This window comes from Xiphophorus hellerii, chromosome 10, assembly GCF_003331165.1.
Source record: "Xiphophorus hellerii strain 12219 chromosome 10, Xiphophorus_hellerii-4.1, whole genome shotgun sequence".
Taxonomy (NCBI): Eukaryota; Metazoa; Chordata; class Actinopteri; order Cyprinodontiformes; family Poeciliidae; genus Xiphophorus; species Xiphophorus hellerii.
Window position 1 is genome coordinate 8,964,800 of NC_045681.1, and position 27,626 is coordinate 8,992,425.

The following is a 27,626-nucleotide window of genomic DNA, read 5'->3' on the forward strand; positions in this document are numbered from 1 at the left end:
TCTGAGACTTCCACCATTACAAATTTTAGTTATTTCTGCCACTATTTACTCAGTAATAAAACTGAATATTTTCTAAAACAAGATCTAAATCACTGGTGGTGTCACTATGATGGATTCTGAAAACATACAATCCTCTGGACCATTGGAGTTTTGTCTAAAAACTAACCTCCTCGATCAGGATCCAAAGTCAAAGTACAAACACTTCAGTTAGATCATGCTGTAGCAATTAGATAATGTACAAAGCTACATTGCATTATTGTTTGGCAGTGATATAAGCATGAGAGATGATGAAAACCCACTCAGACAAGAGATTACAAAATGTTGACACCGCATGGTGCCATAGGCCAACTCTGAACGTGACGGTGACATTATGCAAGCATTTACCCCCTGCCATTAGTAAATTATTTGGTTTGTTCCTAGAAAAGACCCATTACAGACTCTAAAGCAGCGGGAAATCCTTTACACTGTGATGCAATGGATCTTTAAAGTTTTCTCCTCCTCTTAGCTTAACACCTTCAGAATTAAACCCACTTTACATTCAGATCGAGGCATCAATGCCCATCTTTCCCTAAAGCAGTCACACTAGCTGGTGCATAAATATAGTCTGCTTTTCACACGCTGTTTCTGGTCTTTGTCTGAGCAAGAGATGGGTGAGCAGCTGTCTGCTTGCTAAACCAAGTAAATCACTAGGATCAGGATGTATTACTATATGCTGTTCTGTTCAAAATAACAGTGCTTTGTTTTAAAAATGTGGATAAAACTCAACAAGCTTGTAATAGCTTTTATTTCCATACCTGGAAATGCATTGTACTCTAAAGAGAACATGATGAAAAATTGATCTGATTTGTTCTCGCTATGCCGAAAGGAAATCTACATTTTTACTGAACAGTTCTTAAAGATTTAATTTTTGTTTGAGTCATTCTACTAATATCTAGTCTTTAAACCGCTGCAGATTGACATCTGTGCTGTGATTCTTGAATAAATTGTTTCATTATTTCTTGGTTAAAATTCAGAACCGGCATGTTTAATGTCCCCTCACGAGTTTCCTATTGGAAGAAAGTCTGGGACGCCCACTCCATAAAGTTCATCTCTGGCTCATTGATGTAAATACTATCTCGATGTCCCGACTACTCTTAAACCATTTGTTAGGCAGCATTTTGGGTTTCCAGCTGGAACCATAAGTGCAACAGAGTGACAGGTAAGACACCAAAAATGTGAGTCCGCCAAGTTGTTTAGATGCAGGAACCATTGGATGGATGCTGGATGGATGTCTAAGGGTACATTAAGCTACATGCATTGTCAAAAAACTGTCTGTCATAAGGTCTGAAGAGATTAAATTAAATCAGAAAAAGAAAGATCAGTTTGTTGAATTTGTGGCAAAATATGTAAAAATGCAGAATAAAGGTCTGTTTGAAGCATAATTTGACCTTTTAAGTTTTCTTGAACGTAATATTGAAGTTTAATGAACTGGAAACTTTTGAGAATCCAGTTTTGGGGATTTTTAATTGAGGTTATTCCAAGCTCTTAAGGAAAGTAGGGGACATTAAATCCAAATGTGCCACATTCAGGGTTCCTATTGGGGAATCCCATGTGTGTCACCGCGGCAACAGAGGACCCTTTGGTGGACAGCAATGGTGATTGAAGTCGTCAAGCGGAAAAAGCAAAGAAGCAAAGAAAGATTTATGCGTGACAAAAAAGCAAAACCATAATACATCTGTGGGGCAGGAGGGTGGGGGAGGATTACGTTGTTGTTTTTTTAAAGCAGGTATATAGTATGTGTATGTATGAATAAAAAAGGCCTTGTTTGTGGAATTGTGTGATTTATGCTGCCAGTCTTATTATGCATTCTTCCATGTGATTTTTGTCTTCTCTGTATGTGTCCAAGCTCAGATGACTGCCCCCGCATGCCTCAGCCCAAGTCAGCTTGCATTAACGCAGCGGAGTCTTGATTAAAAACAGCAAGCAGACCAAAGATGGCTTCAGATGGAGCCAAGTGAGCCACATAGACTGGTTGATCCTCTGTGCCAGAATGATGCAGCCGTACCTGCCTGTGGGCCTGAATTTTCATATCCAGGCTCTCAATGTGGACAACAGCAAGGACATCATTCACATGTGTCCACTAAATTCAGCTGTGTGTTTTCCTGAAGAGTCGTCACTTACACATCCTCCTGTTGGAAACAATTACTGAAGAATGCCCTGTCCTTAGAAGCCATAAAAGTTGACTGAAGGTTGATGTGCTTTATGTTAAGAGAGAAGAAGTAATTTGTCAGCTGAAGTTCATAAGCTCTGATGAGGTTAGGAATGTTGCAAGAACAGACTTTCTGTCTGTTAGCAGAGTTAGCTTTCGCCTCACCGAACTGACGGACTGCCTTTCAGTCCGTCGGGTGTCGTGTGAGGTCCGATCGGACAGGAGCAGGGGCTACTCTGACGGAGCGAGGTTCGGTCACGAGAAGCTAAGAAGTGGAAGAGCGGTTTAGAGGCATAATCTGGACTGTGAGTGAACTAAGATGGCTAGTAGTAGTGGAGGGTGCTCAGAGGATGAAGGAATGGAAACAAGTTGGTCGGTAGTAGAAAATAAGAAAGGTGGAGGAGGAAAAGATAAGGGTAAGAAAGGGATAAATACAGGAAAAAGATCTCTCGAAGATGAGGAGGAAAACGTCGAGACACGAAAGAAAGTAATGATGGAGGAGTTCAAGGTAATTTTGAAGTTCAGAGCTGGACAGGATTTGACAGGAGTGAGTCCAATCACTCTATCTATTGGTTTAAAGAAAGTAATTGGAGATGTGGAATTAGCTAAAGTGTTAAGAGATGGAAGCCTGTTGATTATCTGTAAAAATGCTGAACAAAAGAACAAAGCGTTAAAATTACAGTCGATTTGTAAAAGAGAAATAACGGAGAGGAAAATAATGGGAGAAGAGAGAGGAATAAAAGGGGTAATATCAGGGATTCCATTAGGAGAAAACTTAGATGAGTTGAAGAAAATCATTAAAGGAGGAGAAGTGACAAATATCAGACGACTGAAGGCTTTTAGAAATGGAGAAAGAGTGGATAGCACTTCTGTGCTATTGGAGTTTAAAGGAAAAGAAAAACCAGATAAAATAATGATTGGTTATTTGAGTTTCAGTGTTAGGAATTATATTCCTCCACCGATGAGATGCTACAAATGTCAGAGATATGGACATACAGCAAAAATATGTAATGGGAAGCAAAGATGTGGTAGGTGTGGAGGAGAACATTCTTATGGGGAATGTGGAGAGAAGCCGATAAGATGTTGCAACTGTGGAGGAGATCATACTGCAGCATATGCAGGGTGTATGGTGAGAAAAGAAGCAGCAGAAATTCAAAAAATAAAAACAGAGAAGAGAATGTCATATGCAGAAGCAGTAAAGGAGGTGAAAAGTGCAGGGGTAAGTCAAAGAGCTAAATTAGAAAAGAAGACGATAGATAAAGATCAAAATATTGTCACGCTAGAAAAGCTGATCCCGTTCTTAGCCTACATTATAAATTGTTCAGAACAGGCGAGGACTAAAACTGAAAAAATTAAAATCATAGTGAAAGCAGCAGTAAGATTTTTTAATGTTACAGACTTATCATGGGAAAGAATTCAGGATGAACTCAGACAAGGAGAGGGATCAGGTGAAAATGAAGCAAATCAAATAGTCATATAATTTTAATATTACAATGGAATGCTAGAAGTCTAATTGCTAATGGTCAAGAGTTTAAAGGTTTTATTAATAGATTAAAGGAGAAACCAGATGTAATCTGCATTCAAGAAACTTGGTTAAAACAAACATTACAGTTTAGTATTAGTGGGTATTCAACTATAAGAAGAGACAGAGGAAATGGAAATGGAGGAGGATGTGCTATATGTATAAAAGAAAAGATAAAATTTATTAAGATACAATTGGATACGGAATTAGAGATTAATGGAATTAAAATGTGGACAAAAAATGGAAGTATAGAAATTATAAATTATTATAATCCTTGTAAAAAAATAGATAAAGCAAAGTTAGAAAGTATAATTAAACACAGGGGAGAGAAGCTAATATGGTGTGGGGATTTTAATGCACACAGCACTTTATGGGGTGAGAAAGATGATTATAATGGGGGAATTTTAGAAGGAATAATTGAGGAAAAAGAATTGGTAGTATTAAATAATGGGGAAGGAACTCGGTTGGATGTGGTTAGTGGTAAGGAATCTGCTATTGATCTCACTCTAGTATCACAAGGTATGGCAGATAGTTGTAAATGGAAAATAAATAAAAATAGTACAATAGGCAGTGATCATTATCCAATATTTATTGAAGTTGAGTTAGATATGGAAAAAGAACAGGTAAATACTCAAGGAAGATGGAGGTTTAAAGACGCTGATTGGAGGAAATATGAAGATATGAGTGAGAATAGATTGATAAATATAGATATAAATAAATCAATAAACGAATTAAATTTAGAAGTTAGTAAGAGTATTATTGAAGTAGCAAAAGAAGCAATCCCAAAAGGTAAAGGGATTAAAAAGAAAAGAATAGTCCCCTGGTGGAATATAGAATGTACAATGGCAATTAAAGCAAGGAATAAGGCTTTTAAAACACTTAAAAAAGATGTTAGTTTCCAAAACCTAATTAGTTATAAGAGGAAACAAGCAGAAGTCAGGAGGAAGATTAGAAATGCGAAAAAGTTTTATTGGAGTAAATACTGTGAGTCATTAGGAAAAACTACAGCATTAGATAGAGTATGGAATACAATTAAGAAAATGTCAGGAAAGTCAAAGGAATATAAATTCTCAATACTGAAAAATAATGGAAATATGATTATAGAAGATAAAGATAAGGTAGAGTTATTAGTAAAAGTTTTAGCTAAAGTGCATAGTAATGAAAATCTTAGTAAAGAAGAGAAAGAAGGAAGAGAATTAACGATGAGAAAATATAATGAAAGGATAAATGAGGAAATGATTGATAATGATACTATAAATATGAAGTTTTCAATGACAAAGTTAAAAAAAGCATTAAAGAATACAAAAAATTCAACACCAGGGGAGGACCAAATAAATTATGTTATGCTTAAAAACTTGAATGAAAGGAGTAAATTAGTTTTACTAAAACTATATAATAAGATATGGGAAGAAGGAACTTTGCCAGATAAATGGAAGGAATCAATTATTATTCCTATATGTAAACCAGGTAAGGATCCTCAGTTAACTGAAAGTTACAGGCCAATAGCGTTAACATCTTGTGTCGGGAAAGTAATGGAGAAAATGGTGAATAATAGATTAATTTACTTCTTAGAATCGAGAGAAAAAATAAAAAAATATCAATATGGCTTCAGGAAAGGAAGAAGTACGATAGATCCTATGGTACAGCTTGAACATGAAATCAGAAAAGCACAGGTGAATAAAGAGGTTTTAATGGCAGTGTTCTTGGATATTGAGAAGGCATATGACATGTTATGGAAGGAAGGTTTACTGATTAAAATTAGACAAATAGGGCTAAGCGGTAAAATTTATAATTGGATTAAAGATTTTTTAACTGATAGAAATATAAGAGTTAAAATAGGAAATGAAGTAAGTTCAAAATGTTTAACTGAAAATGGCACTCCTCAAGGTAGTATTATAAGTCCAATGTTATTTATAATAATGATTAATGATATTTTTAGTAAAATCGAAGGTAAGTTTGGAATGACTTTATTTGCGGATGATGGTCTTATTTGGAAACGGGGAAGAAATATAAAATTTATAAATGATAAAATGCAAGAAGCGTTAGGTAAAGTAGAAGATTGGGCGCTAGAATGGGGATTTCGAATTTCAAGTTCAAAATCTAAATTTGTTAGCTTTACTAATAGAAAGGTAGGCACTAAGATAAAATTAAAAATGTATGATAAAGAAGTAGAAAGGGCAGATAATTTCAAATATTTAGGTTTATGGTTTGATAAAAAGCTTACATGGAAAATACATATTAGTAAAATAATAGAGAGAAGTAAAAAAATATTAAATATCATGAGGTGTTTAAGAGGTAAAGAATGGGGAGCAGGTAGCAAAACTTTGAAGATATTATATATTGGACTTATTAGATCGATAATAGATTATGGATGTGTGGTATATAATTCTGCCTCAAGTACCTTATTAAAAGAAATAGATAAAATACAGTATCAAGCGTTAAGAATTTGCTGTGGAGCAATGAAGACAACACCAGTGTCAGCACTACAGGTAGAAATGGGGGAAATGCCATTGGAGTTAAGAAGGAAACAATTAGGAGTAGGGTTTTGGGCAAACGTAAAAGGGCATAAAAAAAGTTATCCTATAAATAATATATTACAACCATGTCAAGAAAATGTTAAGAATGTAAATGTAAATAGTTTTGGATGGATAATAAATAAAGAAATAAAGGAAATAGGATTAGATCAATGTTTAATTAGCCCGGTGGTGGATTTTTCATGTAATCCGCCTTGGATACAAAAAGAGATGAAAGTTGATTTAACATTGTTGGAAGAAGGAAGACAAACAGTAGAAGGAGAGGTGGAAAGATACATAAGAAGGGTATATGGAGAATACTTACAAATATACACAGATGCATCAAAAATGGTAAATGATAGAGTAGGGATAGCATTTATAATTCCAGATTTAAACACCATGGAAAATAAAAGATTAACGGATAGTTTGAATGTATACACAGGAGAATTACTGGCTATTTCAATGGCGTTAAAATGGAGTGAAGAATTAAGTGAAAAGAAAGTGTTAATTTGTTCTGATTCGAGTAGTGCATTAAAAAGTATTATGGAACAAGAGTCGGAAGCAAGACAAGACATTCTGATAGATATAAATAAATCAATACATAAAATGGGAATAAATGGATCTACTGTTAAGTTTATTTGGATTCCGGCTCATATCGGAATAGTTGGAAATGAATTAGCAGATACATTTGCAAAGAGTGCGAGTAAGAGAAGTGAAATTGAATTGGAAGTTAAGTATAGTAAAAACGAGATAAGGAGTATAAGTAAAATATATTACAAGAAGAAGTGGCAGGAACAATGGGAGGGTGAAAAGAAGGCAAGGTTTTATTATAGTATTCAAAAAAAAGTGGGGGAGTGTAGAAAGGAAAATAGGAATAAACAAGAGGAAGATATTATATCTAGGTTAAGATTTGGACATGTAGGGCTAAATAGTACTTTGAAAATAATAAATAAACATAGTACGGGGTTATGTAATTTTTGTGGAAAGTTGGAAACAGTTATACATATTTTTATGGAGTGTAATAAATATAATCTAGAAAGAGAGGAATTAGTAGAAGAGTTAAATAGGAATAAAGTTAAATTAAATGTTAGAGATCTACTACAAAAATCATCTGGAGATGTGGTTTTTAATTCCGTGTTTAGGTTTCTTAGAAAAACAGGTCTAATAGGGAGATTATAGGGATTCGGCATCTGGTTCATACTCCAGTCCAGAAGGTGGCGGTAATGCACCTGAAAGTTGTTTGCCAACCGCCATAAAACAAGAAGAAGAAGAAGAAGGAATGTTGCAAGTAAGAATAACAGGGATGGAGTGCAGTTTCACACAACAGGCAAAGAACAACCAATATCTGAGTAGAATTTTACATTTATGAATTATTTTGTTCACTTTTGTGACATCAAACTCACTAGTTTGTGCTATTTAGCATAGGTAAACATTTACTTTTTTGGACCATTGGATTTTACATACGTTCATTTCTAGGGTTTCAGTGTCAAGTTAAGAATTTAGGTGTAAAATATGAATATTTGATACTCTCTGATTTAACTTCTTGTTCTAAGAACACAACAATGGATTGTTGTTTTTTTTTACATTACATTGAAACTTTTCCCATCCCTAAATGATAGTTCAATACCAAAGAATAAATACTGACACTTCAAAATCTCTCACTCAAACACTTTAAAAACTAGCAAAACAATTATCATCCTAGCTTAACTCTTCCAATCAAATATTAAAAATAATAATGTGCATAAAATAATAGTGCTTTTTATATATATAAGAAAAACACTGTGGAAATAAGATTTTAAATGGTCATCATTTTGGTAATCTTTTTCTTGCACATCTCAACCGCAAGAGCTAAAGCCATTTGTGAACGTTTTACATTTTTGTAGGCAGAACAACCCCGGCCACTAGGGGGAGCACCTCACGTTTTAGCTTCAACTTCCAAGTTCTCTTTGGGTGTCCAGCATTAACACACGGTCTTCTGTTAAAACACAAGAACAACCAAATGCACTGAGACATTTTTACAGTGGTGTGGTCTGTTATATTTAAGTTACACATATGAGGTTACAAACATTTTAGTTACGAGTGTGCAAAAACAAAATAAGATTACAGATTTTTACTTCAACAGAGAACATATGACGTGTAAGAAAATACAGTGATAAATGTGAACCCTGTTAATTCCTACTGTTCCCAGTGAAGAAAAAAACGGATTGTCAATTACATTCTGTCAAATATACCATCATTATACAATCATTACATGTTCTGTATGCGTCACCTTGAAGTTTCTTTGCTCTTTAATATAATTTCCACTTTAAAAACATACTTTTGGTGGGGGGCTAGCACCAACATTTAGCTAAAAATATAAAGTGAGTTAGTGCCAAATTAATGACAACTTAAAATCTGGATTAAAAGGTAGCAGCTATTAAAAGATACTTTTGTTTTCAAATGAAAACATCATCTACTGTCCAATTTGAATAATTAAACATGTTTTAAAAAAGTGGGTGAACGTTTTGGTTGTTTTGCATTCATAGCAAAATTATTTTTATGCTAAGCTTAAGAGATTCTACTTCATCAACTTCACTGTTTAGTCTTGCTGAGAAAAGCCAGAACAAACTGCATTCTTTGCACTAAGCCCTATTTGTCAGAGAGTTTTTCTAGGTCTGTGTAACTGTCAACATGAAGCGCCACACTGCTGCGCTGTTAGTGGTAGGTGCTGTGAAACTAATTTCACAGAAAACCGCATCAGTACTTTCGACTTGCCTTTACTCGACTCTAATCGCAGCTTCACATTTTAGACTTGTTCTTCTCATCCTCTGTTTCTTTTGTTAGGACAACAGCAGCTTGGCCGCGTACAGCAGCATTCCACTCAGACCAGCGGTGGCAGCGACGGCGATCACCCTCACTAAGAGGAAGTCCATGGAGTCCTCCAGCTTCGTGTGGAGCCGCAGGACCTGCCTGTGGGTGTCCTCTCGGCTACCTGAGTTCTCAATGACGTGGTTGGCCAAGCCGCGCTTCTCGTTGAGCGGCATCTGCGCTGCCACGCGCTGCTCGGCCTGCTCCTGGGTCAGGTTGTCCCTCTGCATGAGGCGCTGGAGCTGGGTCGCAGGGTCACTATAGAGGGTTACAGATTTCCTCTTAAAGATCACTCCCATTTCTGCTTTTGCCACAAAATGTTGAAGATCAAACAAATAACCTGATATCCAATAAAGATAAGCTGATTAATTACAAAAGAAATTTTTTAATTTTACACACTTGCATTTAAAACTGTAAACCTCTCTCGCTACGTCTGCCATTAACTGAGGTTCCATTACAAATGTGCGCAAAACTGTTATTTTGCTAATGTTGGGGGGAAACAAAACCCAATTGCGGTGAAGAAACGCAATTAAAATCACACGCAAGTAAGTTTACTCATGCAATAAGTCATAATAAAAGATGCTACGCCATTATCATCTTCCTGCCACTTCCTGTGGTTTTTTTCATCTTTTCTACCAGCAGTAACATCCGGTTTTTGATCACGTGATTAGTGTGATGTGAAAAGATTTCAATACAGCATCATTCTAGCACACAAATTTTTTTTAATCAAAGAAAGTTTTTTCGACATGGACATGTTTCCATTAATCAAATCTATTTTCATTATTCCAATTTGCACACTTCTATGGTCAATAGAAGTCCAGCTCTTGTTACAAGAACAAAAATCTCAGATTTGAAATGAAACAAATCTTTAAATAGGGGGCTGTGAAGAATAAACTAGACCTGTCCTTTACAACCAGCGAAATGAAAGGCACATTTTTGGATGTATTTTGAGGCGTCTTCAGATTTGGACAGCCTACGTCACATTGCTGTAACTTCAATGGGCTTCAAATGTGGTGCGTCTCCGATTTTGGACACACCCTAGTTGTGTCTCCTGAAATTTAGACCCACCTTTCCAAAACTTTTGAATGCCGTTTATCACCGTTAATTTATAAACTAACAAAGAAGGTGATTTAGAAAAAACAGCATGTTGTTAGAGATGTTCTTTTAATAAATAAATGAAAACTGCCTTTTGTGTTAACTTAAAAAGTTTGATGATCTGAAATATTTAGGCTTAACAAGACAGCGATCAAGAGCTTACGGCACAGGACCAGCACGGCTAACAACGGGTTTAATGTGACTGCTAAATTTTTAAACTTTTTAAATTTCGTTGTTCTAGTGACAATGACAATAAAGATTCATCTATCTATCTATCTATCTATCTATCTATCTATCTAAATTCAAACCTTAAAATATCTGAAGCTTTCAAATACGAAGCCAGTTTAGGAGTGATCTTACCAGTAAACTACCACGGTGTGGTTCAAAAACTTGGTGAGACGTCTGGTTTCAAACAGGAGGGGAACATCCAAGACCACATATCGGTAACCTGGGGAGACATTATGGATCAAAAATGATTAATATAAGCATATTTCCACTCTGAATGCAAACCAGAGCAGAGTACAGCAAGATACTAATAAATCTGGATGATTCAAGTTTTAAAAAAATGGAATTCCATTAGTCTGTTCTTCTGAATTTGAATATTACTTTAGAGTAATAAAATCAACAAACCAATTTTTATTACAAAAATGTTTTGTCTTGGTCTCTACATGCTGCTGATTTGACAGCTTTCCAAGAGACAATCACTGACACAGTAAACAATGAGGGTAAGCCATAAAATTAGCTGCTCACAAAGTGCTCAATAGAAGCTTTTTACTGGAAAGTTCAGTGGAAGAAAGAAAGTGGTTGGGAAGAAAAAAGGACCACAAATAAGGGCAGTGTGACTTTTTTTTTGAACCCCACTGAGAGCCAACGGAGTCTTGTCAAAATGAAGCTGAGAGACAACAGAGGTGGCACACTTCACGCAGACAGAGACCTGACCAGGTACTCAGAGCGTTTACGTCACACAATGTGGAAAAACTTTTCAATCATTTCTGTTTTATTTCTTTTTTTTTTTTAAATGTCTTATGTCATTCTCATACTTTTTCGATAAACAGGATTTTCAGAAAAGTTATTCCTTAAATGAGAACCAGCAACAAAAAGCAAGCAACACGTCACAAACAGTAAACGCTTTAGACACCTGTTTATTGTTCAGACATAAACAGAGCAGCAATAAGTTTTTTTTTTACTTTATAAAGATGTAGTTTTTTTTCCTTTACATATAGATTTCAAATGCATCTTATTTTTTAACTCACAGGCAGCTGACATTTCTGGAAGCTGCCTGTGAGTTAAATTAGGTTTTAGGTATTCATTAGCTGGAAGCCAGGATCATCAAAATGCACAGAAAAAAACACTAGAGATGCATCACTCTGTAACATCTGAGACATACATATTTAAGATGTATATCTTTAAAATATAGACATTTTAAGGTAAATTTCATATATATTATAATTTATATAGATGCCTCTGTACAGTGATTTATTTATTTTTGTTTGTAAATTCCAAAATGAGACACAAACCATCCTCACCTCTCAGGAAGTAGAATATGATCTCTTTGAGCATCGCTTTGTGAATCTCGGGGTGTGTGATGGAGTTTAGCAGCCTCCTCTTCTCTTCATGGGCAAAGATGATTTGGCCGAGCTTCTGCCGGTCAATCTGCCCGTTCTCCAGCAGAACCTCGTGCCCAAAGTGGTAGACGATCCGGGAGTAGGCAGGAGTGTGTGGCTCCACGACTGATATAAAGGACGAAGATGAAACTTTTGGTCATGCTGTCACAAGATTAACCAGGTAAAACAGCTCATTCATTACATACATGCTTAAAATATTAAAGAAATGACCAGAGTGGTAAATTAAACATGAGCGGTAGCAGAGTAAACACTACAGGGGTGGGATTTTATACAATTTTGCAACAGATTCATCACTTGCTTGTAGTTATATAATTTGCATAATCCCTCGTTTTATTTCATACACACAGCAACACACTCCTCTCCCACTTCTGTAACCTTTATAATCTTCTCTACATAACTAAGACATCATCCCTGGAGTCAGCGGAGACATCCTTCATGATTCATAACGCTCTATCCAAGCATTTGTCTTAATGAATTCACTTTATTTGAGAGAAAGTGGCCTGAAGAAGACTTCCAGAGGATGACACGACTGGTTGGTATTGAGCAAACAGAGCAAGAGACACTGACTCTACCTTTCCTGGCCACCACATCTGCATCTATAATGGGGCAGCCGAGCTCCCGTAGCATTGAGGAAACCGCGCTTTTCCCCGAGGCGATCCCCCCGGTCAGTCCCACCAGGAACATCCTGAGGAACACACACAGAAAGGTGCATTCACGATTAACAGCAATCTGCGCTTTTCTTTTGGCAATTTTGAAATTAAACCTCTAAAATTTATTTAAACATAAAAGAGACCTTAATGATTAGGTTTATACTTAAATGGATTGCAGATTGCATCCAACTGTTGAGGAATAAAACAGAAAAAAACCCCAGAAACTATACCAGGGTAAAGATGTAGCACATTGCCCTGAACGCAGCCTCTCTTTTGTGAAATATGATGGTGGTAGCATCATGCTGTGGGAATGCTTTTATTCATCGGTGATAGTGAAGGAAACATGTAAATATTACCTTCAAAGCCTTTTAAATGACCAAAAGAAATTGACATTTTGAAAATCTCGGCACTCATAGACATTTTAATTCATGAGAAATTGGGAGGCTGGATGGGTGAATAACTATAAATACCAGATTTTAAAAATGTAACATGTTAACAGCCATGTTAACATGCATTGTACTGTAAAAACACAGGCCTTCAAGTAACATTGAACATTGACATTGAAAAAAAGGCGCATGTTTCCTCAAACTAAAGAAAACAGAAAGTACCTAAAAAGAATATCAGTACTTCAACATAAAATATCCATCCAAGAAATTATTCAAATTCAAATTTTTACTATAATATCAGACAAAAAAAATCCTCAAAATACCAACATATCTGTTTTCAGCGTCTATTCAACACGCCCCCTGATGGAAAAGAAGAGAACCACATATTAAGTACCATGTCGCTTCTGCATAACTGGTTAACTGGTTTTACTGGTCCAAACATTGTTATAAACCAAGTTAATCTCGAGTGAATACGAAGTTAAAACCGTGAAGAATCTGAACTGCTCAGAGAGAGACTACAATTAATCGCTTTCTCGATGACTGCTTACAGACCCATTGATAATAAATCACAACCGTTACGTCAGTCAACATGTCTCATTCCTTTTAATATTTACCTTTTTCAAAGTTAGAGAATCGTCAAATCAGTTGCGGTTCAGCAGAAATCCGGGGAGGGTCACGGTGCTGCAGCATTAAAAACAGCCAGGAATGCTAACAGGCTAACGTTAGCAACAGTGTTTATCAGGTTAAAACGACCACAAACATCCGACCAAACGACACAGTCGTCATTTTTAAAATAATGCAGTCGGAGTTGAAGACAAACAAACAGGTTGGAGGTAGATCTATAGCGCGATACCGCTGGTTTTATATTCCTACTTGCACCCTATTTAGTGCTAGCAATGTAGCCTATTAGTTTTCCCAGGGCAACCTAAATATGACCCCGGGCTTTCTTCCTGTATCAATATTAGTTCCGCCTGTCCTAAATTGAGGCGCTTGTTCTTAAATAAATTAAAATAATATTTATACATTAGCTTTTAGACTAAATTAAGAACTTGTAGATTAAACGCAAAACACTAATAAGATTAGCTTAATTATAAGGAAAGCACAGTTTTAGAAAAAAGGGGGCTATTATATATTTTCATGGCACATAATATTTTACAGTACAATTAAATAACTATGTTATCTTCAGCTGTTATAAAATGGATGTACATACGAAACATGAACTCTGACGTTGCAATTTGACGTATGGAAATTATCCTCTGTCTCTTTAAGAAGCTCCTACTGCCACGCCTACTTCATCACAGTAATGCTACTTCTTTACGCTACTTAAAAGCACAGTTGGACTGAGTAGTGATATGATAAAAGTCTGTGGACTGCAGATCCACCAGGGATTTGCTGACTGATGTCACATGAAATAAACTGACTAAACGCATAAATAAGTATATATCCTCTAAGTGTAAAATGCCAAAAAGAAATTTTTTATTAGTTCCAGAAAAAATGATTATAATCTTCTTTTGGATGACTTAAATAATTAACTTAAATAACTGAAGTTAGGCTTCTATTCTGGATTTAGCTCATTAATCAAAATTGTAAAAAGGCTATTGACAGTATCATAAATGTAGGGACATACCTTGCCGTTTTGCTTAAAGTGGGGAAAAAATAGATCATATTAAATATTTTTCTGTCAAATTCTTGTGTCAATACCCTAAAACTGTGGTATTTTTACTTAAGATGATCATACTGCAGGAATTTCAATGTAAAATGCCTCTTTTTGCCTCATAAACACTGTAATAACACAGTACTTGAAGGAGATTTTGCAGTGCAAGTTTAATTTCTTTGAGGATTACTTTAAATCATTTTTAAATGATCTTCCCTAAAAGAGAAAAACTGAAAACAAGAATTACATCAATGGTATGTTTAATGTGAAGCCAAGCCTCTGCTTGCACAAATAAAAACAACAGTAAGAGAAATGAAACCCGTTTCCTGAAAAGAAAACAAAATTTTTTTAAATTAACAAAATTAAATCCTGCAAGTCAGTCAGTGTCCCGGAAAATAGAAAGTTAATCCTCTTGCTTCTGCTCCACGGTTTGTTTTGGAATCTCAGAGGAACCAGACGGAGAAGAGGCATTGCAGGAGTGTTTGGATTTTTTCCCTCTGTGGATCGTTTCATCTCCGTTCTCTCCTTCCTCTCGCTCCAGTCTTCCTCTCTTAACAAAGTGGTTTATTCGGGACTCCAGGCTCTCGCAGCACGGACGCTCCAGCAGCGGTCGGTAATTTTTCTGCCTGCTGCCTTCCACCAACCAGCAGTGGTTGGAAGAAACACCACCTGTGGATTGAGAGCAGGAACCCAATTTGCACATGACTCAATATTGTTTCATTGCATTCATTTGGACTTTGTTAAAAAGACACAGTGTTTTTTTTCTCTTTTCATTTTTAAAGCTGGTTCTGTTGACAACAGTATTTTTGCAGAAGTATTTTTGGCTGCTGAACCTTTTCATATTTTCATCATTTCACAATAAAAAAAAACAACTTCATAATAAAGTTTTTTTTGCCAACTGTCTGCAAATGGTACACACCAAGAGACTTAAATTCTTGCCCTTCCTGTCCCCCTCCCAAAAACAAAAAAGTTTTTGCTCTAAATATACTCCATGCTGAAGAAAAAACATGTGATCCACACAGAGGCAATTAGTTATAATTCATTTTATCTAAGAGTATCAAAATAAAGGGAGCTGACGACTGAAGCACGCAAACCTATTCAGAACTTCATTTGTACAAAACCAGCATGGCCCCTCAAACAACAACATCCTTCTTTCACTTCATAATAATGTGCTACATTGAGTTGGTTCATCACACAAAATCTCAATAAAACACATTGAGGTTTGTAGTTATAATGTAAAAATGTTGAAAGTTCAAAGGGTGAAAACACTTTATACCAAGCACTGTATATGGAAGAAGACAGCCAGGATTTCAGTTTCAAAACCCATTGAAGGGAACGATAAACAGAAGAATAACGATGTGTTAGAGGTATTAATAACTCAGCTAAACTGGCAATATTTTCCTATAAAATGCTAAGTATTTTCTAATGTTTCAAGGGTCTAAAGAACAGTTTCTAATGTTCATAAATGTTTTGACAACACCTGCAAGCTTGCAACTGTCCAAACCATAATTTGGGTGCATAACTGTCTTGTTTTCATTAAAATATTGGCATGCATTCACACCATCAGTGGGATTTCATTAGACCAGAATCTAGCAAGTAGTTTTCGATCTCCATGTCTGTTCGTTTAGCTGCAGCTGCATCAAAAAGGTTTCAACAATTTTATTTGGTTTTGTTCCTTTTTTTTTTTAAACACAGAACTCCTCACCTCTCTCCTCCAAACCCCGGATCATCCCGAGCAGAACCTGGGCTTTGACAGCGCTCTGCGTCCAGTGTCGCTGTAGTGACGACAGGACGTGGCTAACCTCCTCCGCCTCCTGCTGCCAGGTTAAACCATCGAAGTGGCAGTCGTACAGAACCAGAGGGTAGTCCACTGCCATGCTGCAAGCCAGAAGAACAAACCTATGAAAAATTATCTCCTGTTAAAAGACGCATCAAAACGCCTCTGCTGTCCTTATTTGATGCAGAGGAGTGGTGGCTCTACAGCAAGATCACTGGGTCAAAAAGAAGAGGCTCGTGCTTCTACCAAGATTCTCTTCAGACCTGGCTTCAAGGGTTCAGCAGGAAGTTCAAGGATTTTTGTAAATGTTTTAAATATCTATAGAAGAAAAACATAATCTTACATGGGTTTAATTTATTTATTTCTGTTTTTTTCCTTACTATCCTACTTAATAAAGGTTAAGGCTATTCTTTTATTCTAAAACATTGATGATTTGATGTTGTTTCCACTAGTTCAAAAAAGAAGAGCTCCTGAAATTTTTTTAAAGGTTTTATTGGCTCTAGTGGCCTTTATTTGATAGTTAATTGACAGGAAAGTGGGTAATGAGAGAAGGGGAAGACATGCGGCAAAGGTCGCCAGGCCAGGAATCAAACCTGCGACAGCCGCGGCGTCGAGGACTAAGGCCTCCATATGTGGGTTGTGCTTAACCCCTGTGCCACTACATCACATCCCCCTGAATGTTTTCTGATTATAAAAAACTCAAGGTACTTCAAGAACCTTAATTCTTCTTTGTACCAGCAAAAAGCAGCCCAAGTGCCAACAGGTCGCTGTTTTGTCACCTGTATTGAGGCTTTCTGGGGTTTTTCTCAACATCCAGGAGTTGATTGATTATCTCCAGAGCTTCCAGCTTCTGTCCTATCAAAAGAAGCACCGCCATCATGCAACGAACCTGCAGCAGGACATATGGTTAGTTGCAAATTACCCCCTACTTAAAGGGATGCACCGGCTTCACCTGAGTGTTAAGCTCTTATTACCTGGTGGTAAAGGAAGGCTAAACCTTTGATCTCAAACACAAACAGATCATATTGCTCTGTGCTGGAAACCTGCTGGGGCTGCAAAGGCCTGACTGAGGCAGACAAGATGGTCCTCTCAAACTGCAGGACCCCATTCCCCACGTCCATTTTGCACAGGTTGCGAAAGTCATGCGTTCCTTCGTATCTGTTGAGCACCAAAAGATCTTTATATTAGAAAAATTATGGGGTGAAATCAGCATTTAATGTTTTACACTCACCTTTTTGCAGCACTTGCCATCAGCTCTACATCCAACGACCCTCGGGGGAAGTAGTAGCGGTACGTGCGGGACTGGCAGTCGAAACGCGCACTGAAACCCTGCTCTGCGGCTGCCCAGTCCAAGATCCGAATGTCCTGCGGCAAAACTCTATTCAGCATCTTCACGTATGGAAGCTCAGAGGTGGAAGCTTTTGATTTGGTGCCGAGATCAAGATTTTCAGGGAGGGTTACGCCAAGTCCTCCACAAAACTGGGAGGAGCGCAGGTCAATGGTTATAACCTGGGACGTAGAGAGATCAGTTATCATTTAGTTAAAGCCCATACACAAGACATACAGCTGCATTTTAAAAATTATTACCTGTTGAAATTTTCCATATCTTGTCTGTTTACAAACACAAACTTTAAAGGAGACCTATAAGGGTAAAAATCACATTTTGCTCCTGATGCTTTTCAAAGATGTACGGTTGTATAATGGCGCATATGCTTGTGTAACCCACATGTATATGTGTGGTACTGTTAGTGGTATTTTATTTCTGTAGGATTTTGTTTTGTTATTTAATGTTCCCAGCAATTTAGTTATATTTTCATTTTGAGTTTTCTTGTCATACCAGAAACCGCCAGCAGGTGGCTTGTGAGTTACACTCTGGTTTAGACAGCAGGAAACTATTAGAAGAAGAAGAAGAAAACCGTAGCTGGCTGTAGCACGTTGTGCGAATTACTGCATGCTATAAGATAAATTCTTGATTAATTCCGGTAACGGTTAAGAGAAAAGAAGATCCGTGACCTGATCCCTGGCAGTAAAACACATTTTTACTGTGATTTTCTCTGGTGGGTTTTTTTAGAACCCCATGCAACTTTGAAGACTGTCCAGCTGCATAGCATCGCAGGCCTGGATTGGATTGCTGAGCTCCAGGGTTCAACTCAAGACCTGGGACTGCTGGATCCGCTGCCTACTTTGCACCGGATAAGATAAGATTTTGGATCCAAAGAAACACATGGCCATTTAACAAAGACTTGACTGACTGACTTAAATTACTGAACTAAGAAAACAAAACTTCCAAAGGACGAACTGAACTATAAGGAATCTGAACCAAAAGAAAATACACTGCCTGATAAAAAAGGTGGACACTTTATGTTGGAACAAAAAAAAAACCTGTACCGTAATATTCTGTTTCAAGTTGTATTAAATAATCTGTTCATTCTTGATAATATGGTTGTTTGTACTTATTATCCTCCTTTTTGAACTTAGAAAGATAGACTAACTGTAACTTCAACATTGAAATCTAAGTTTCTCAACTTATCTATTCGTAAGTTACACTAGTTGGTTACATAAGTGGCGAGCCAGCCAGGAGGATTTTAGGCTATAAACAACCAATATAAATAATTGATTAGTGAACAGTGTGATCAAATATTGTCTGATAATAACCAGACAAAATATGGCTTCTGTTGCTGACATTGGTAGCGAGCATGGTGTAAATGACAGAAAATCAATCCTTTTGAAGGGCATACTTGATGATGACACAGATGAAGACATTGTAGAGGCTGTATCATTATATGGTAGTGTCAGTAAAATAGTGAGACTCAAAGACTTTCAAGTGATTGTTGAGTTTGACTCAGAAGAGTCGCTAAAGCTCATCAGTTTCCCCTCTGTGATACAGTCTCCTAAGAGCCCAGTCTCAAAATGGTGTTTGGACAGAGTTGAGGTTTTAACTACTCCCACACAATCACAGTCAGCCATTGATGAAAACCCTGAAGCCACATGTTCCTTTAAAACTGTGCAGAATGAACGGGGTAGCTCAGATAGTACTGGAAGTGAATCAGACAGCAGTGGATCATCTGTTATATTCAGTCCTCAAAAATCACAACCTCCACCCAGTAAGCCATTAAAATCTGTCTCCAAATCACCAGGTGGAACAGAGAAGCTTAAGAGGACAAGAAAGGGACAGGTAGTACGACCAAAGGAGCAAGCCAAGGGCACTGCCACAACCCTAGACTCCGACATACTAAACCCACCAGATGTGCAACGAATAATAGTGGAGCATGTCATTAAGAGTGAAGCTACGACAGCTCCAGGCTCCAAGAGACTGCGTTCCTTCTCAGGCAGAGTTCCTAAACCGCCTGGTGAAGTGGATTTTGAAACATGGTGTTTACATGTTGAACTTATGTTTCAGGATGGCTATACAATGGATGTGCAGCGACGACTGATTCTGGAGAGCTTACTGTCGCCCGCAGCAGACATTGTAAAACAACTAGGCTCTCAGTCACCTCCTCAAGACTATGTGAAACTCCTCCAGTCAGCCTATGGCCTTGTTGACGACGGGGAGGAGATCTTTGCCAGGTTCCTCAGTACTCATCAGGACGCAGGTGAGAAAGCATCTGAATACATTCAGAGACTGCAGACACTTCTCAGCACTGCGATCAGACGGGGTGGTGTAAGTGAGGCCAATGCTAATAGACAACTTTACAAACAGTTTGTGCGTGGTTGCTGGGACCAGACTTTACTGTTGACCCTGCAACAGAAACTGAGAAATGATCCTGCCCCAAATTTTTCAGAGCTTCTTCTTGAATTAAGAACTGAAGAAGAAAGAAGATCTCTAAAAGTAGACAGAATGCAACGTCACCTTGGAGGGTTTAAAGCAAAACCTCTTGCCCAGTTTCATGGCATTCCAGATCCCACCCCCACAACTAATCAAGACACAGATTTAATGCAGAAATATATAACAGAGACTGAGAATTTAAGGAAACAAGTGGTTGAACTTAAACTACAGCTAACTGAAAAAAGAGCCCAAAGACGAAAGAAACACGAACAGAAACATGCCAGTGCTTCAGAACCTCAACCACCACATTTTACAGAACTGCAAGCACATCAACCTGTACACAGATCAGCTCCAAAAGCGTGGTTTTGTTTTAAATGTGGTGAAAATAACCACATTGCCCGAGAGTGCATCAATGCTCCAAACAAAGACCTTGTTGATAAAAAGAACAAAGAATTAAAGACGAAACAGCAAGAGTGGCAAGCTAAATATGCCCCAGCTTTAAACTGGACAGGGTTTCAGTAGAGGGACGCACTGAGACCTTACCAGAGTTTAGTCCCAATTCGGAGCAAAGTCCAAAGCTAGCACAAGATAACCAAAAGAACAGAAGACTGGAACAAATAGATGACATTACCAACTCCTGTTCAGCATTATCGGAGGAGGCTCTTTTGAGTGCTCTGGTTGGGTCAAAACGTACTGCTAGCTTGACTATTGATGGGGTTCACAGCGTGTGTCTTCTAGATTCTGGCTCCCAGGTAACCACAGTATCAGAGACATTTCACAAACTACACCTACCTGCACGCCCGATTCAGTCTGTGGCCAAATTGCTTGACATAGAGGGCGCAGGGGGTCAGCAAGTACCCTACTTGGGTTACATAGAACTCAATTTGTGTTTTCCAAAAGAGATTACTGGGAGACCTGAGGAAGTGAATACCCTAGCACTCATTGTACCAGACTGCAGATCAAACCAAGAGATTCCAGTTCTCATTGGGACAAATGTTTTGGATGTGCTTTATGAGACATTCACATCCTACAAAGAGTCAGACACAAGTGTCAGACATTGTGACAGCATTCCAGTGATCCAAACCATGTTCAACAGAATCAAAGTTGATAAGAGAAGTGGTAAAACAGGAAAAGTTAAGCTGTTGAGCAGAAAATGTGTCGCAGTACCAGCTGGTGAAAAAGCTGTATTGACAGGCTATGCCAGACATGTTGATATAAACCCAGGTAGTCCTCTGCTAGTAGAATCCACAGCATCATGCTTGCCTGGGGGTTTCCTATTTTGCAACTACATTATGACAGCTCCCTCAAAGGCTTCTTTTAAGCTTCCTATTCTGGTCAAGAACGAGAGTGCTCATACAATCAAAATCCCTGCTGGTCAAACAGTGGCTGAACTATATGCCCCCTTGTCAGTGTGCTCTTTAGCTTCAGGCTTGAGTAGTAACACAAGGACTAGCTCTCAGTCTCCAAAGTCTGTTGCTGAGTTTGATAACATCAGAACCACTACAGACAGCCCACTTAAGTTTGACTTAACTGATACTCCTCTCTCCGAAGAATGGAGGCAGAGAATTATGGAAAAGCTCAACTCAATGTCAGATGTTTTTGCCATGCATGATTTGGATTATGGACACACAACTGCTGTGAAGCATTACATTCGACTTTCGGATGCAACTCCATTCAAACAACGACCCAGACCTATACACCCCTCGGACTATGAAGCTGTCAGACAGCATTTAAAAGAACTTTGTGAGGCTAACGTTATTCGTGAATCTGAGAGTCCATTCGCATCACCGATTGTGGTGGTTAAAAAGAAAAACGGGGCCATTAGGTTATGCGTCGATTACAGAAAATTAAACAATCAAACCATCAAAGATGCATACGCCCTACCAAACATTGAAGAAGCTTTTTCAGCCTTAACAGGCTCAAAATGGTTTTCTGTTATGGACTTAAAGTCTGGATATTATCAAGTTGAGGTTGAGGAAAGTGACAAACATAAGACAGCATTTGTTACTCCTGTGGGATTTTGGGAGTTTAATAGAATGCCCCAGGGAGTCACCAATGCGCCTAGCACATTTCAACGTGTTATGGAAAAGTGCATGGGAAGTCTCAACCTCAAAGAGGTCCTAGTCTTTCTGGACGACCTCATTGTGTTCTCAAGTTCATTGGAGGAGCATGAGGAGCGCCTCATGCGTGTCCTGTCAAAACTCAGAGAATTTGGACTCAAACTTTCCCCGGACAAGTGCCATTTTTTCAGGAAGTCTGTTAAATATCTCGGTCACATTGTCTCAGAGAAAGGCGTGGAGACTGACCCTGAAAAAATAGCTGCCCTCACCACCTGGCCAAAACCCAGAAACATAAAAGAGCTCAAATCATTTTTAGGGTTTGCAGGCTATTACAGGAGGTTCATTAAGGACTACTCTAAAATCGCAAGGCCCTTAAATGATCTCACTGCAGGTTGTTACCCCCCCAGAAGGTCTAACAGAGCAGGAACAAAGCACAGCTCTATTATAGATCCAAGGAGACCTTTTGCTGATAAGTGGACGGCCAACTGTGACGAATCCTTCAACACTCTGATACACAAACTGACAACAGCTCCAGTTTTAGGCTTTGCAGATGCTAAACAGCCCTACATCCTTCATACGGATGCAAGCATTCATGGACTTGGTGCAGCTCTTTACCAAGAGCAAGATGGGCATCTGAGAGTAATAGCTTTTGCAAGCCGGGGTCTGTCCAACTGTGAAAAAAGATACCCAACACATAAACTGGAGTTCCTTGCCCTAAAATGGGCAGTAACGGACAAGTTTTTCGATTATCTCTATGGTGCCCAGTTTACTGTTGTGACGGACAATAACCCTTTAACATATGTCCTGACGTCCGCCAAGTTAGATGCAGCTGGTCACAGATGGTTGGCTGCACTTGCCACCTTTGACTTTCGTATTCAGTACAGGGCTGGAAAATCAAACCAAGATGCCGACGGTCTCTCCCGCAGACCTCATGTACAAGATGAAATGGACAACTCTGCTAAAGATGAGGACGACCGTATTGACCGGTTCATGTCTGACATCACTCAGAACGTGACTGTTTCTCCAGAAGTAGTACGTGTAATATGCCAACGACACATTGTCCACTCAGAATTTCAACCACAGTCTGAGTTGCCCTTCCTTGGCTTTATTGAGTGTGTTGCTATTGATGCAAATGCTATTCCACCAGATTACAGCCACACAGACATTTTGCCTGGCTCATGCACTTTACCACAAATGTCTCAACGTGACTGGGCTTTAGAGCAGAAGAAAGACCCATCCATCAGCAGGGTCGTAACCTTGTTAATGGGGGGGAGGAGACCACCTCACAGAACGCAACAAAAGGAAGACAGAGAAGTCCAGCTCATGTTACGGCTATGGGACCAACTAGTTATGAGAGATGAAGTGCTTTACCGGAAAAGACTTCTAAATGGTGTACCATCTTTCCAACTAGTTCTGCCGAGGACTTTTCGAAATGAGGCTTTGGACAGCCTACATGACTGTATGGGACATATGGGTGTAGATCGCACCACAGATCTGGTTCGTGCGCGCTTTTATTGGCCACGCATGCTCACTGACATAAACAACAAAATACACACATGTGAAAGGTGCATCAGACAAAAAGCCAGAGCTGAACACAGTGCTCCTTTGGTGAACATTTGTACCAGCACACCGCTGGAGCTAGTCTGCATGGACTACCTGTCCTTGGAATCCGATGAAAAAGGGTCAAAAAATATACTCGTAATCACTGACCACTTCACCAAGTACGCAGTGGCAGTACCCACAGTTGACCAAAAAGCAAAAACCGTGGCCAAAGCCTTGTGGAATAATTTTTTTATTCACTACGGCCTGCCGGAGCGTTTGCATAGTGATCAGGGCCGGGATTTTGAGTCCACACTGATCAGAGAGCTATGCAATCTGCTTGGAATAAAAAAAACAAGAACGACTCCTTATCATCCACGTGGCAATCCTGTGGAAAGATTTAACAGGACACTCCTTGCCATGTTGGGCACCTTACAAGAAGAGGATAAGTTAAGGTGGAGAGATTTTGTGCAGCCATTGGTGCATGCCTATAATTGCACAAAAAATGACACGACTGGATACTCACCTTATCAGCTCATGTTTGGAAGACAACCAAACTTACCCATTGACATTGCATTTGGACTCAACAAGCCTACTGGGAGGGGCGAAACACATAGTCAGTATGTAAAAGGCCTCAGAGACAGTTTGACAGAGAGTTACAAAATTGCTATTGAACATAGCGAAAAGACTGCCTCTTACAACAAACAGAGATTTGACAACAAGGTGAGGGAGTCTAAGCTCGAAGTGGGAGATCGTGTGTTAGTGAAAAATGTAGGTCTCCGTGGTAAACACAAGATTTCCAACAGGTGGACTGACACTGTTTACAAAGTGATTAAACAGATAGAAAACCTCCCTGTTTATGTAGTAGCTCACTTTGATGATGTGGGTCCAGAAAGAGTCTTGCATAGAGACTTGTTACTGCCCTGTGGTTTTCTGTCAGTTGCAAAAGAGCAACCTGAGCCCATAACACAAACCCAAACAAGGAAGTCTAAAAGACTGCAGTCAAGTGCGACAAAAAGAGGTGCTGGACATGAAGTTCCAGAGGATTCGCTGCTGGACAGCGAGGATGAAGATGTGGAGTATTATTACTATCCTCCAACAAAGATGGTGACTGATGTTGGAACCCGAAACGATGATGAACAGGACAGAGACATGCAAATTGGATCTGAAGACCAAGTGTTGGACACAAATGAACTTGCCAGTGAGAGAACAGAAACTGACAATACAGAACAGGACGTGACAAACGAACATGTTTCAGTGCCATCACTTAATCCTGAAGCTTCACCATTTGAGCCACAAGAGCCAACAGAGACCATATCAGAAGGGCAGCAGCTCAAGGGTGAGTTAACCCAGTCACCCACACCTCGAATGTCCATCCAACCACCAGACCATGTCATAATAGATATTGGCAACTCTGAAACATCTGAAACTGTTATCCCTATTGGAACGGACAACCATGAAGGGAATGTTGAAGTAAGGAGATCAACTAGAGAAAGAACCCATCCCAAGAGACTCACCTACCCATCCTTAGGAAACCCACTTGTGGTAGTTATGCAGTCTTTACTTGGTGGCTTAGACAACGCACTGCAAATAGCCCTTGAACGTGACTTTTATGCCCCTGTATTTGATGCTTAGGAGATGTTGACATGCAGGGACGCATGCAATTAATGGGGGGGAGGATGTAACCCACATGTATATGTGTGGTACTGTTAGTGGTATTTTATTTCTGTAGGATTTTGTTTTGTTATTTAATGTTCCCAGCAATTTAGTTATATTTTCATTTTGAGTTTTCTTGTCATACCAGAAACCGCCAGCAGGTGGCTTGTGAGTTACACTCTGGTTTAGACAGCAGGAAACTATTAGAAGAAGAAGAAGAAAACCGTAGCTGGCTGTAGCACGTTGTGCGAATTACTGCATGCTATAAGATAAATTCTTGATTAATTCCGGTAACGGTTAAGAGAAAAGAAGATCCGTGACCTGATCCCTGGCAGTAAAACACATTTTTACTGTGATTTTCTCTGGTGGGTTTTTTTAGAACCCCATGCAACTTTGAAGACTGTCCAGCTGCATAGCATCGCAGGCCTGGATTGGATTGCTGAGCTCCAGGGTTCAACTCAAGACCTGGGACTGCTGGATCCGCTGCCTACTTTGCACCGGATAAGATAAGATTTTGGATCCAAAGAAACACATGGCCATTTAACAAAGACTTGACTGACTGACTTAAATTACTGAACTAAGAAAACAAAACTTCCAAAGGACGAACTGAACTATAAGGAATCTGAACCAAAAGAAAATACACTGCCTGATAAAAAAGGTGGACACTTTATGTTGGAACAAAAAAAAAACCTGTACCGTAATATTCTGTTTCAAGTTGTATTAAATAATCTGTTCATTCTTGATAATATGGTTGTTTGTACTTATTATCCTCCTTTTTGAACTTAGAAAGATAGACTAACTGTAACTTCAACATTGAAATCTAAGTTTCTCAACTTATCTATTCGTAAGTTACACTAGTTGGTTACACTTGCAACCATTTTCAAGTGTGAGTGTAAACGTTGAGTTGGGGGGGCATGATTTATTTGTAGAACAATTAGAAAAACCATTTTGCATCTGTCACATTAAATAAATTGAATAAATAATGTTTAAAATAAATGAGCTCGTATACCTTCTAGAAGGCATCTGGAGGACTGATTTTCATCACATTAAACTCACCTGAGAAAAAGCACTGACTCCTTTATCAGTTCGACCACAGCGGTGATAGTTGGAGCTCTGTCGGTCCTGAATCAGTCGTGTCTTCAGCAGCGCTTCAAACAGCCTGGCCTCCACCGTGTTGTCCGTGTTCTCCTGAACAGCGAAGCCCTGGTAGGCCCAGCCCAGGTAAGCCAGCTTCAGAGCCACATGGCGCCGGGGGTGTGAGCTGAAGTCAAAGGGGCGCTTCTTGCCTGACTTCTTCTTGCTGCTCCCGGTGTTCCCATCAGACATCACGAAGTCCGAGCTTTCACTGGGGGGTGAACAGGAATTTATCCCAACGTCTTCTCCAGCATTTTCCGTCAGCTGGGACCTGAGCTTTTCCAGTTCATCTTCCAAGAGTTTTATCCTCTGAATTAAATCACCTGACATGCTGAATAGATGGATAGAAAGACAAAAAACGAAACATACATTTGCGTAAAACTGTTAGGCTTCCAAATATTAAACAGATAACATTGAATGTTCTGATTTAGCATGAAGAAAATGTACTACTGACATTTAATGTCATTTACTGAATAAATCAAGTTGTTAGAAAACCTACTTAAAAGTTCATTCGCAGTTCAGAACTGCTACGAGGCTGCTAGCTTAATGTAAAAGGTATAGAAACGGGATTTATAAAGTGCAACACAAGCTCTAAGTTTTACCTCTATAAATTTAAGAATTTACCTTTATGTTCCCGTTAAACATCCACTTTCCAACAAATCTTTGGCTTGCTGTAACGAGCACGCTACTCTCCGTGTTGCTGCTAACATGGAGTCGGACAACTTTAGCAAGCGGACGTTCAGGCCGCAGAGGATTCTGGGAAGTGTAGTTCACAACGAAACCACCCGGAAAAGGAGTAGGACAGGGAACTGTTTGATGAAACTGAGGTAGGAGATTAAGATGAGATTTTTTGATGTTCCAGATCTAAACTTTCATTGATTTAATGTCCCTAAAACAATGATGTGTCATTGGAGACGTTGGAGACGTTACCATGGAGATTTATTCTTTGAAGTTGACCTGCTCTATGCTAGACGAATTGTTAGCCTAAGTAAATGTTGTCTTTCAGTGTGTTCTTAATGTACAGTTCAGAAAAGAAATGCTTTTTACACATAGTCCATGTTTTTATCAAGAATTGAGTGCTTTGTTATGTGTGCATTATTTTTGTGTGACAATAATATACCTTGTCCCAAATAATCATTTTCATAAAGTAGGCTATACCAGTTTTAAAATCTTTGGACATATTCAGATTTAGGTTTGGACTTTGATTGGACCAT

At 38.7% G+C, this 27,626-nt stretch overlaps 2 protein-coding genes across 2 annotated transcripts; both read right to left on the reverse strand.

The window, feature by feature from the left end:
• Positions 1 to 8,235: 8,235 nt before the first annotated feature.
• On the reverse strand, positions 8,236 to 13,776 carry dcakd (dephospho-CoA kinase domain containing). Its single transcript, XM_032574045.1, has 5 exons — positions 13,441 to 13,776; positions 12,363 to 12,475; positions 11,692 to 11,895; positions 10,526 to 10,613; positions 8,236 to 9,328 (listed from the first exon to the last, which is right to left on the reverse strand). The coding sequence occupies exons 2-5, from the start codon at positions 12,472 to 12,474 to the stop codon at positions 9,043 to 9,045; spliced, it is 690 nt and encodes a 229-aa protein (XP_032429936.1). The 5' UTR covers position 12,475; positions 13,441 to 13,776; the 3' UTR covers positions 8,236 to 9,042.
• An 855-nt stretch (positions 13,777 to 14,631) lies between these two features.
• Positions 14,632 to 27,172, reverse strand: pus3 (pseudouridylate synthase 3). Its single transcript, XM_032574043.1, has 7 exons — positions 27,037 to 27,172; positions 26,335 to 26,743; positions 17,489 to 17,766; positions 17,232 to 17,415; positions 17,037 to 17,146; positions 16,186 to 16,358; positions 14,632 to 15,149 (listed from the first exon to the last, which is right to left on the reverse strand). Exons 2-7 carry the CDS (start codon positions 26,740 to 26,742, stop codon positions 14,884 to 14,886), a joined length of 1,419 nt encoding a protein of 472 aa, XP_032429934.1. The 5' UTR covers position 26,743; positions 27,037 to 27,172; the 3' UTR covers positions 14,632 to 14,883.
• Positions 27,173 to 27,626: the final 454 nt, after the last annotated feature.

Excerpts from the sequence above, each read along its gene's own strand:
- dcakd (XM_032574045.1), bottom strand. The coding sequence starts at position 12,474 with ATGTTCCTGGTGGGACTGACCGGGGGGATCGCCTCGGGGAAAAGCGCG. Across the intron at positions 11,896-12,362 it reads AGATGTGGTGGCCAGGAAAG|TCGTGGAGCCACACACTCCT; the intron begins GTAGAGTCAGTG and ends CCTTTATATCAG. Across the intron at positions 10,614-11,691 it reads CATATTCTACTTCCTGAGAG|GTTACCGATATGTGGTCTTG; the intron begins GTGAGGATGGTT and ends ATGTCTCCCCAG.
- pus3 (XM_032574043.1), bottom strand. The coding sequence starts at position 26,742 with ATGTCAGGTGATTTAATTCAGAGGATAAAACTCTTGGAAGATGAACTG. Across the intron at positions 17,416-17,488 it reads ATGGCAAGTGCTGCAAAAAG|ATACGAAGGAACGCATGACT; the intron begins GTGAGTGTAAAA and ends GGTGCTCAACAG. Across the intron at positions 16,359-17,036 it reads CCCAGAAAGCCTCAATACAG|CATGGCAGTGGACTACCCTC; the intron begins GTGACAAAACAG and ends TCTGGCTTGCAG.